Genomic DNA, 11,109 nt, shown 5'->3' on the forward strand with positions numbered 1-11,109 from the left:
AGTATGGACCCTGACTATGAGAGAATTCAATAAGAAGTCAAGAATAGTATGATGTATGGAAAACCCTCACTTGGAAACTAAGTAGCACACTTGTAAATAATCCATGGTCAAAGATGAAATCAAAAGAAAAATTAGAAAGTATTTTGAATGAAAATGAAAACAGGATATCACAATATACGGAATGTACCTAAAACAGTACCAAGGGAGAAATATTTGTGTGTGTCTCCATGTATACTAGTGAAATAAGAATAAGCCCTATGGAGTGTAAAAAAGAATCATTAAATGCTCAATTTTTTAAAAGTTACAGCAAAAGAAGCAACCATGACAAATACAAGCCATAATAACTTTTTCCCTTCAGTAAAAGGTAAAAGCCAATTGCAGAGGTCACCTGAGCCCCCAGGAGACAGAAATGCAGAACGTCAGGAGGGGCCTCATTGACACACTCGGGGCCCCTCCACAGCCCTGCTCACAGTTGCCAGTTGTGTGGTTTCTTAAGGGATGTCTGTCTCCCCATGTCTTAGTCCATTCCAACTGACAGAACAAAAATACCATAAACTGGGTGGCTAATAAATAATAGAAATTTCTCACAGTTCTGGAGGCTGGAAAATCCAAGATCACGGTGCCAGCAGATTTGGTGTCTGGTGAGGATCCTGGATAATAGCTGTCTTCTGTGTCTTCACACAGTGGAAGGAGAGAGGGAGTTCTCAGAGGGTCTCTTTTATGAGGGCGCTAATCCCATTCATGAGGGTTCCTCCCCCATGACCTAATCATCTCCCAAAGGCCCCCACCTCCAAATACCAAGCATTGAGGGTTAGGTTTTAACCTATGTATTTTGGGGGGACACAACATTCGGTCTACATCACCTACTAGAATGTCTGTTTCATGCAGGAGGGCCCCTATGGGTTTTGTCTCTGCTGGGTGAGTTCAGTCTCCAGAGCACAGCAGCAGTTTACACAGCCTGGGGTAGGTGTGTAAGCACTCAGGGAGTGCAGGAAGGGGGATGTACTACTCTTTCCCTGTGCTTTCCTACCTTCTCCCTCCCGAGTCAGCTCTGATGACAGGGCTGTGGTCTGGGCCCAGCACAGTCCTTCAGAGCAGCCAAACATTCCCTGGAGTCCTACTGTGTGCCAGGCTCTTGCCTGAGCTCTGTGGTAAATACATTTCATCTCCATCTGATGTGCAGTACAGAGATTTAACGTGCAAACAGACTAAAGCAGCGTCATTGTAGGGTGGCTGGAGCTATGAAGGAAATGAAGCAGAGGTGACGAAAGTGATGGCTGCTACTGCAGATTGGTTGGGGAGAGCTGAGGAGGTGACTCCAGGGGAAGGGTATTCCAGCCAGAGGGAACCACAGTGCAGAGGCCCCAGGCAGGAATGAACAATGAGGAGACCCAGTGGCCCATGAAGAGGAGAAGAAGGTCAAGAAGTCAGGAAACAGGTCATGCCGGCCCATTTGGCTGGGGTGAGGAGTTTGGTTTAGTCTACCCTACCCCCACTTGTTTGTCATCTGAGCCCTACTCAGCTCAGCTGGACTCTAACTCTGCTTCCACACAGACTGCCATGCCAGGGGCAGACAATTATTACACACAGGGAGAAGGGCCTGAGCAGGCCTGGTGGTGGGCGTATGCCTTACGGTGTTGGAGAGACATTGAGCAGACTGGCCGAGAACTCCGTAGGGTCCTACCCCACGTGGCCACCACCCCTCCTGCCATCAGGGGGTGGGTGAGAGTAATCACTGAAGCTAAAGGAAGCAGTGGTTTCCAACCCCAACCCACAGTACTGGCTGAGCACCATGGCCCAAAGCCCCTCAAGTCCAGCGTTGGTGGCTCTCTCCCCAAACATACCTCCCAGCTAACATTTCCTTCTTGACATGAAGCATGATTTCTAGACCAGGGACACAGCTACAACCACATAACAAGTTTCGCTGAACTGACATTTTATTTACCTTTTGAATAAACAGTTTCCAAAATTTTAAACATAGATCTGGATCCATACATTGATTCAACCACTTCTTTCCCTGGAGCCCTGGGAGAGCGGCAGCAAAAACAGCCAAAGCCATGGTGTGCAGAGACATCAGGAACACTAGCTGGGTCACAAAAGCCACATCCTAGGACTACAGGATCTTCTTTCAGTCCCAGGGTGATGGCCATGAGGTGAACATGCCTGGAAAGGCTCTGAGAATCCAGGAAACCTGTAGATTATTTGCTGACAGTGACCTTAGACACAGGGAACAGGTTTGCAATTCCTGAGAAATGCTGTATGCCACACCCTGTGAAACCATGGTTCCTGGAACATTTGTGGGTGCCTCTTTAGAACCAGCTCAAACCCTCTCGTTTACCAGATTCCCCACTCCACATGACCTCACTCAGTGCTTCTGTGTCCACTTACTCTTTCCAACAGGCCCCTGTAGGACTTATGGCCAGTCTAGAACTTACCTCCACGTTCTCGATTTCAGGGGGCATGGCTTCTGAGCTGATTCTGGAAACTTCTTCTGACCAATGCTGGAGATTGCAGAACATTCCCTGGGAACAAGGAACCCAGGTGCTTGTCCCTAGTCACCTGGGGATCTTATACCAACCACCCCATTCTTCAGGTGAGCTCTGGATCCTCAAGTAAACCTGACATCCAGGCTGAAGATTTATCCACAAAGCCCTTCAATCTTTCCCTGGAGGTCTCAGGCACCAGTGCAAGTTAGGCCAACCTTGACTGGAGCTGTCCTCTGCCATCCTGCTGGCCCCACTGAGGCAGACAAAAGTCAGGGACCCGCACAGAAACCGTTCCCTCTATCCATGAGCCCAATTTTGTTCTCAATCCTTCCACACACAGATCCCAAAGATTAAGGGTGGTTTAAACAAAAAGGCCTAAAGATTACCAGACATTCCAGAGCAGTGTGAGCCAGTTCCAGGGTTGGATAAATGCACAACAGGGACCCAATGTCAACAGTGTCCATGAAAATGGTTAACCTTCCCTGGAAGGCCCCAGCAGACACTGCTCAGCTACTCTTGGCCAGAACTAGGTCATGTCCACACCTAAACCAGTTGGAGGGGGAGAGAATAAGACCCATTATGGGCTCCACCACTCATGATTCTCTCCTTTATCAAGTGGGGAACACAGAGGTCAGCTTCCCTGAGCACACACAGTGACTGATGCACACCACGGGGACCTGCCAGGTGGTAGAAGTGGGATGGCTTCTGTCACAGAAACTGGCAGTGACTCAACACTGCCAACAGCCTGGGCAGGTGAGAGTGCAACACAGCTCCTGAAGGCTTCCCATGTACCTGGCACCAGCCCAGTGTGGGTGCTGGGGTGTGACATGTTTAGCTTTCAAATGGCTACTCTCCTCAATCTCCTTTCTGGAGTGAGACCTTTCATATTGAACAAGGTGCCAGCCATGTCTAAAGGTTTTCCCACATCCCCGTCCCCCTATGGCCTTTCACCAGTGTGGACTTTCTTGTGCTGAAGGAGGGTAGAACTATGTTTAAAGGCTTTCCCACATTCTGTACATTCATAAGCCCTCTCTTCAGTGTGGAACTGCTGGTGCCGATTTCGGTAGGACCTGGTAGTGAAGGTTTTCCCACACAGGCTGCACTCATAGGGACGTTCTCCAGTGTGGACTTTCCAGTGCTGATACAGCCCAGAGCGGGTCACGTAAGTTTTCCCACATTCACTGCACTCATAGGGCCTCTCTCCGGTGTGAACTCTCTGGTGAAGAATGAAGCTATGGTTGTATTTGAAGAATTTCCCACATTCCCTGCACTCATAGGGCCTTTCTCCAATGTGAACTTTCCGGTGCCGAATGAGGGTAGACAGAACGCTGAAGGACTTCCCACACTCGCTGCACTGGTAAGGCCTCTCTCCAGTGTGAATTCTCTGGTGCAGAACAAGTGCATCTTTGCGGTTGAAGGTTTTCCCGCACTCACCACACTTGAAAGGTTTTATGCCAGTATGAACCTTCTGGTGCTTCCTCAGTTTAGATGGGTAACTGAAGGCCTTCCCACACTCACTACACACATGGGATGTTTCTCCAGTGTGAGTTTTTCGGTGATGAACCAGGGTTGAGCTCTCCATGGGGGCATTTCCACCTGCTGGGCACCTGAAGGGTCTCTCTTTGGTGTGAGTGATCAGGTGGTCGAGGAGCGTGAAGGCCTTCAGGAAGGCTTGCCCGCAGTTGCTGCACTTGAAGGGCTTCTGTGTGGCATGGGCTCCCTGCCGTTGCTGGCGAGTGGAGCTGGGTGGGAAGGCCTTGCGCTCGGTGCTTCTGCGTGGTGTCCCCTCTCTGTGGGTGGCCTGGGGCTGGAGGAAGCCTAAGGCGGCAGGGATGTCCTTCCCAGACACCCTGCACAGAAAGGGGTTCTCTGACAGGCGGACTCTGTGGCTCTTCACCTGCTCGGGAGGGGCTTCCTCATCCTGCAGTCTACACAGAAAACCTGAGACAGAAGAGTCAGTCACTGAGAGCTGGCTTAGACGGAAGAGGAACCTTCATCATCAGTGCATGTCGGACACACCCATAAAGGAGTCCACAGAATTGCCAGGAGGTTGCAAGGAAAGGTCTGGATGAGAAAGGGCTGGCCCAGTGGAACAGGGCTCTGCCAGAGCCCAGAATAGGGGAGACCTCAACAGGGACCAGGACACAAAGATGGGAACAGTGCAGGGAAGGGATTCAGGGCCTCTAAGTCACTCCTGTGCAAAGGGTATCGGCAGGGCCTTAGCTACTGGAGACAGCAAGCACTGTGAAGAGGCTGTGTCTACTCCAACGAAAACATGACTGTGACACAGTAGCTGGTGCTCAAGTATTACTGAAGGATATGTACGCACCTCAAATCACACATACAGGAGGTCACAGTTGACAGTTCTGCACTGGCACAGAGGAGAGGAAATGACAAGACACAGAGGCCAGAGAGGTGGGTCGTCCAGAGCCATGGTAGAGATAGCAAGACCACACAGTGAGTCCACAAGAGGGGAGAGGAAAGGTGGGAATAAGGTGTGGTTACTGGCCCCAGCACCAAAATGCCAGTGTACTCAGATACCCATTACTGAAACCAAGGCACCCCCTAGCCCTATTCACCAAGACCAGGACCCATCCTGGCCTCTGCTCTGCTGACCACAGTCATATCCACCATGTTGGGCACCCAGGGCTCTTCCTCACACTTCATTTGGGCCACCGCACCCTTCATAGGGACCTCAAAGGTGCAAAGCCTAGGAGGTAGAAAGGTAATAAGATGCCAGCCCAAATCAAGGCTGACCCATCCCTACACGTACCACAGGAAGCTCATGTCACCATGGCAACCAGGTAGGAAACCAAGTATTAGAACATGAACCTCTTCTGTACATTTAAAAAAAAAATTGTCAGAGAAGCAATTGTAATGTTCATTTTTTTAAATTTATTTTTTAAGTTGAAATATAGTTGATTTACAATGTTGTATTAGTTTCTGGTGTTCAGCAAAGTGATTCAGTTATATAAATATACATATATATTCTTTTCCATTATAGATTATTACAAGATACTGAATATAGTTCCCTGTGCTATACAGTAGATCCTTGTTGGAACCTCTTCTGTACATTAAAAAATTTGTTAAGAAGGTAGATCTCATGGTTTATTTGCTTTACCACAATTTTTTAAAAAAGACCCTCCTGGGCTTCCCTGGTGGCGCAGTGGTTGAGAGTCCGCCTGCCGATGCAGGGGACACGGGTTCGTGCCCCGGTCCGGGAGGATCCCACATGCCGCGGAGCGGCTGGGCCCGTGAGCCATGGCCGCTGAGCCTGCGCGTCCGGAGCCTGTGCCCCGCAACGGGAGAGGCCACAACGGTGAGAGGCCCGCGTACCGCAAAAAAAAAAAAAAAAAAAAAAAAGACCCTCCTGTGAAGCAAAACTGACATAACTAAAGAAAGAAATAGACAAACAATAATATTTAGAGGCTTCGATTTCTAACTTTCATATATGGATAGAACGACTAGGCAGAAAATGAACAAGGATATAACACATGAATAACAATAAAAATCAACTAGACCTCCAAGACATCTATAGAACATGCCACCTAACAACAGCAGAATACATATTCTCCTCCATTCTCACATGCACATGGAACATTCTCCAGAATAGACCATTTGCTAGGATATAAAACAAGACTCAGTAGACTTCAGACAATTGAAATCATACAAAGAATGTTTTCTAACTACAAAGGAATTAAAACAGAAATCAGGGCTTCCCTGGTGGCACAGTGGTTGAGAGTCCGCCTGCCGACGCAGGGGACATGGGTTTGTGCCCCGGTCCGGGAAGATCCCACATGCCGCAGAGCGGCTGGGCCCGTGAGCCAAGATCCTACATGCCACGGAGCGGCTGGGCCCGTGAGCCATGGCCGCTGAGCCTGCGCATCCGGGGCCTGTGCTCCACAATGGGAGAGGCCACAACAGTGAGAGGCCCGCGTACCGCAAAAAAAACAAAAAAAAGAAAAACAAAAAACAGAAATCAACAACAGAAAGAAATTTGGGAAACTCACAAATTTTAAAAAATTCATTCCCATTATGGTTTATTACAGGATATTGAATATAGTTCCCTGTGCTGTACAATAGGATCTTGTTGTTTATCCATTCTATATATAATAGTTTGCATCTGCTAGTCACAAACTCCCAATCCATCCCTCCCCTGCCCTCCGCTTTCCCTTGGCAACCACAAGTCTATTCTCTATGTCAGTGAGTCTGGGAAACTCACAAATTCATGGAATTTAAATTAAGTACTCCTAAATAACCACAAGGAAAGTTACAAAACATTTTGAGATGAAAGAAAAAGAGAACACAACATACCAAAAGTTATCAGGAAAAGTATTGCTTAGAGGGAAAATTACAAAAACATCTCTGAGCTGTCTTATTCACAACACTTCTGACACCACACGCATGGGGGCTTTCCCACACCATTTCTCCAGCTCTCTGACACCAACTGGGTGTTCAAGGATTCAATCCAATTCTGACACCAACTACCTGGAATTAGCATCAGATTCCACAGGTTATGGACGCAGTCCCACAAGACTGCCCCCACTTCAGACATCAACGGGAAGTCCCAGGGCTCCTGTACTTTCTGACCAACTGACTATAAATCTGGGATTCTCACAATTATTGATTCCTCCTCAGGTTCAATAATTTGTTAGAACAGATCAGAGAACTCGGGAAAAGAGTTTGCTTACTATTACCAATTTATTTTAAAGGATACAACTAAGGAACAGCCCAATGGAAGAGATGAAAAGGCCAAGGTATGCCAGGGGTGGGGATTGAGGACATAGGGGGTAAGAAGTGTCCATGCCCTTGATGGCACCATTCTCCCAGCATCTTGCTGTGTCCACTAACCCAGAAACTCTCCGAACTGGTCATTTAAGAGTTTTTATGGATGTTTTATCACATAGGCATGACTGATTAAATCACTGGCCATTGATGACTGGCCCAGTCTCCAGCCCCTTTCCCTTCCCCAAAGGTCAGGGTAGCGAGGTGGAGAGGAGGGGTTGGCAGTAGCTGAACACCCAACCTTACAATCATGCCTTGGTCTTTCTGGTGACCATCCCCCATCCTGAAACCATCTAGGGGTTCCCAGCCACCGTCAACCCATTAGCATACAAAAGACTCTCTTATCACTCCAGAGATTCCAAAGGTTTTAGGAGCTGCATGCCAAGGAACTGGGAACAAAGACAAAGTATATATTTCTTATGTCACAACACACATATTAAAAAAAGGTCTCTATATGTGTAACTGAATCGCTTTGTTGTACCCCTGAAACATTGTAAATCAACTACACTTCAATTAAAAATAAATTTAAAAAATTTAAAAAAGAATCTTCAATATCCTAACTTTATACTTCAAGGAACAACAACAACAAAAAGCAACCCAAAACTAGAAGAAGGAAGGCAATAAAAAAGAGCAGAGATAAACTGACTGAAGAAGAAACAGAACAGCTGAATAGACTTAAAAACAAAATAAAAAACTTCCCTCACAGGAAAAAAAAAAACCTAGGCCGAGATGGCTTCACAGATTAATAATAACACAGGAATAAGAATTAACACCAGGGGACTTCCTGGTGGTCCAGTGGTTAAGAATCCACCTTCCAATGCAGGGGACTCGGGTTGGATCCCTCGTTGGGGAACTAAGATGCCACATGCAGAGCATCTAAGCCCAGGTGCCACAACTACAGAGCCCACATGCAGCAACTACTGAGCCCATGTGCCACAACTAGAAAGCAGCTCACGTACCGCAACAAAAGATCCCGTGTGCCACAACTAAGACCCGACGCACCCCAAAATAAATAAATAAATATATTTTTTTAAGAAAAGAATTAACACCAATATTTCACAAACTGTGCCAGAAAAAGAAGAGAAGGGAACATTTCCCAACTCATCCACTGAAGCCAAAATTATCCTCATACTCAATCCAAATAAAGACATAACCAGAAAAGAAAACTACACCATTGATAACTCTTATGAATACAGAAAATCAATTACTGTAATATACCACGTTAACAGAATAAAGGACAAAAATCACATGGTCATTTCAATAGACATGGAAAAGCACTGCACAAAATCTAACGACTTTTCTCTATAAATGCCCTCAACAAACAAGAGAAGGGATCTTCCTCACCTGAAAAGGGCATATGCAACAAACCTACGGCTAACATCATACTTATTAGTGAAAGACTGAACGCTTTTCCCATAAGATCTGGAACAAGACAAGGATGTCTACTCTTACAACTTATATTCAATAAAGTACTGAGGTTCTAGCCAACCAAGTCAGTTAAGCAAAGAAAGAAGTAAAAATATCTCTACTCACAGATGACATGACATTATATAGAGAGAAAATACCAAGGAATCCACCGAAAAGAATAACCATTAGAACAAATAAATGAGTTTAGCAAGGCTGCAGGATACAAGATCAGTATACAAAAATCAATTATATTTCTATACACTAGCAATGTACAATCTAAAATAAAATTAAGAAAGTAATTCCACTTAAAAGAGCATTAAAATGAATATTTAGAAATAAATTTAGCCTTGTAAACTGAAAACACTTTAAAAAATTACAGAGCTAAATAAATAGAAAGACAACCATGTTCATGGATTGAAATACATTAAGGTGGCAATCCTGGGAATTCCCTGGCGGTCCAGTGGTTAGGACTCCACGCTTTCACTGCCGAGGGCGCGGGTTCAACCCCTGGTCGGGTAACTAAGATCCCACAAGCCACTCAACGCGACAAAAAAACAAACAAACAAAAAAAATGGCAATCCTGCCTAAATTGATCTACTGATTTAAATTCATGGCTCACACCTGGCCCAGAGAGGCCCCTATAAAACTTCTTTTGGAGGCCCCTATAAAACTTCATGGCTCACACCTGGCCCAGAGAGGCCCCTATAAAACAAACAAACAAAAAAAATGGCAATCCTGCCTAAATTGATCTACTGATTTAAATTCATGGCTCACACCTGGCCCAGAGAGGCCCCTATAAAACTTCTTTTGGAGGAAGAAGGCCAAAACCAGAACAGAGAGGGCCCACAGCTTCAGCAAAGTCACGAAGCCAGAAAGAGGAAGAGCTGGATAGGATTTGTTAGGCAAACTGTAGACATCTGAACCCCAAGCCTTACTCCAGGAGCCTGTAGGGCAACAGGTGTTGAGGCTGCCAACAGGGCTGCTCAGAGAGAGGCAGGGGAAGAGCACACAGCCGCTGTGGGCTTTAAGATACACAGAACTTCCCATGGATTAAAGGCAGAGGTGGTCAGTTTGCTGAGGGAAAGTGTGAGAGACTTACCCAGTGAGCCAATGAGTGCAAAGTTCTCCAGCATAACATCACGGTACAGGCTCCTCTGGGTCAAATTAAGGATCCCCCACTCCTCTCGAGAGAAATACACAGCCACATCCTCAAAGGTCACAGGGGCCTGTAATGATGAATTCAACTGAGCCTTAGGGTCAATAGTGGGCAGAAAGCCAACCAAAATATGAACAGAGAAACACATCCATGCCCTTGACCTGTGTCTCAAGGTCCTGCCACATCTCTCACTGACATCATCTTTCCCTTTGAGCCCGCACCCCTCACATACCCTCATACCTCCTTCCTCCTAACACCTCAATCTCAGAGGATTCCCAAGGCCCCCAGTACCATTGGTGCCTCTCCCTTCATGCTGCTACTAAATTCTGCATCCAGCCCACAACAACAGGCTGGTGACCAGAGAGATGCCATCTATGTACCCCGCCAAGCACTCAGGCCCCACCCTATTTCCTGCCAGCCAATTCTCTCCGTGTCCCAGAGGTCACCTTTCATAAGGAAAAAAGACTATGTTCTCCTCTCTCTCTCTTAGGCCTGAGTACATCATCCAAGGGCCCTCCAGTCTGTCCTCCTGCATGCAGACACATAACTGTACCGCAGCATGGTACAACTCCACACCCTCACCACAGCCTCGCCAGTCCACCCCACTGGCAACTCCCGCGTTCCACTGTGCACAGTGGTGTGTGTCTCCAGTGCGCTACCACAGAGAGCATCTTCAATCCCATCCTGCCTCGTCCACCCCACACCTCCCATGGCCCACAGCCAAGGACAACCCCCAGCTCTGCACAGAGGACCTACTCATCCTTCAACCCTCAGCCGCCGGGATCCACACACGGAGCTCCGAGACCCCCAGCCCTCCTCTTCTCTATCTCTGCATAGACTGTTCCTTCACCTGTCATAGCCTTCCTCACCTGTCACGGGCTCATTCAGAGTCCGGACCCGCTGGGTGGGGATCCGGGTGGTGAGAGCCTGGGGCGCACCTCCCACTCACCTGCGCCTCCTCTGCCATTGGAACCTGTGGGCGGAGAGTTTCAGCGGACGCAGCTGAGATCCGCACCCGCCACCCCGTCCAGCGCGCTGGAGCCTCCGGCCGACCGAGAAAAATGTGCCCGAGGACTGGGAGCAGCCTCGGGACGTTCTCAGGGTACGACAGCGAGTCTCAGGAAAAGCAAGTCATGCCCGGGGGTCACGGAGCAAGCAAAGGCGTGGCGAGGGTCCCTGCGCTTCTCTCAGACGGGGTGGTCTCTGCGGTGCGAGCGCTGCCCTCAAAAGTGCTCGCACCGACCACCAGCGGCGGCAAAACGAGTACCACAGGGA

The 11,109-nt window shown here is 47.7% G+C and overlaps 1 protein-coding gene across 1 annotated transcript; it reads right to left on the reverse strand.

The window, feature by feature from the left end:
- Positions 1–1,925: 1,925 nt before the first annotated feature.
- ZNF584 (zinc finger protein 584) lies at positions 1,926–11,109 on the reverse strand. Its single transcript, XM_059999002.1, has 3 exons — positions 10,784–11,109; positions 9,778–9,904; positions 1,926–4,427 (listed from the first exon to the last, which is right to left on the reverse strand). Exons 1-3 carry the CDS (start codon positions 10,799–10,801, stop codon positions 3,424–3,426), a joined length of 1,149 nt encoding a protein of 382 aa, XP_059854985.1. The 5' UTR covers positions 10,802–11,109; the 3' UTR covers positions 1,926–3,423.

The sequence above is a fragment of the Delphinus delphis genome, chromosome 20 (genome assembly GCF_949987515.2).
Source record: "Delphinus delphis chromosome 20, mDelDel1.2, whole genome shotgun sequence".
Taxonomy (NCBI): Eukaryota; Metazoa; Chordata; class Mammalia; order Artiodactyla; family Delphinidae; genus Delphinus; species Delphinus delphis.

Coding starts and splice junctions, on each gene's coding strand:
- ZNF584 (XM_059999002.1), bottom strand. Junction 4,428..9,777: donor TGCACTCATTGGCTCACTGG/GTAAGTCTCTCA, acceptor CTTCTGTCTCAG/GTTTTCTGTGTAGACTGCAG.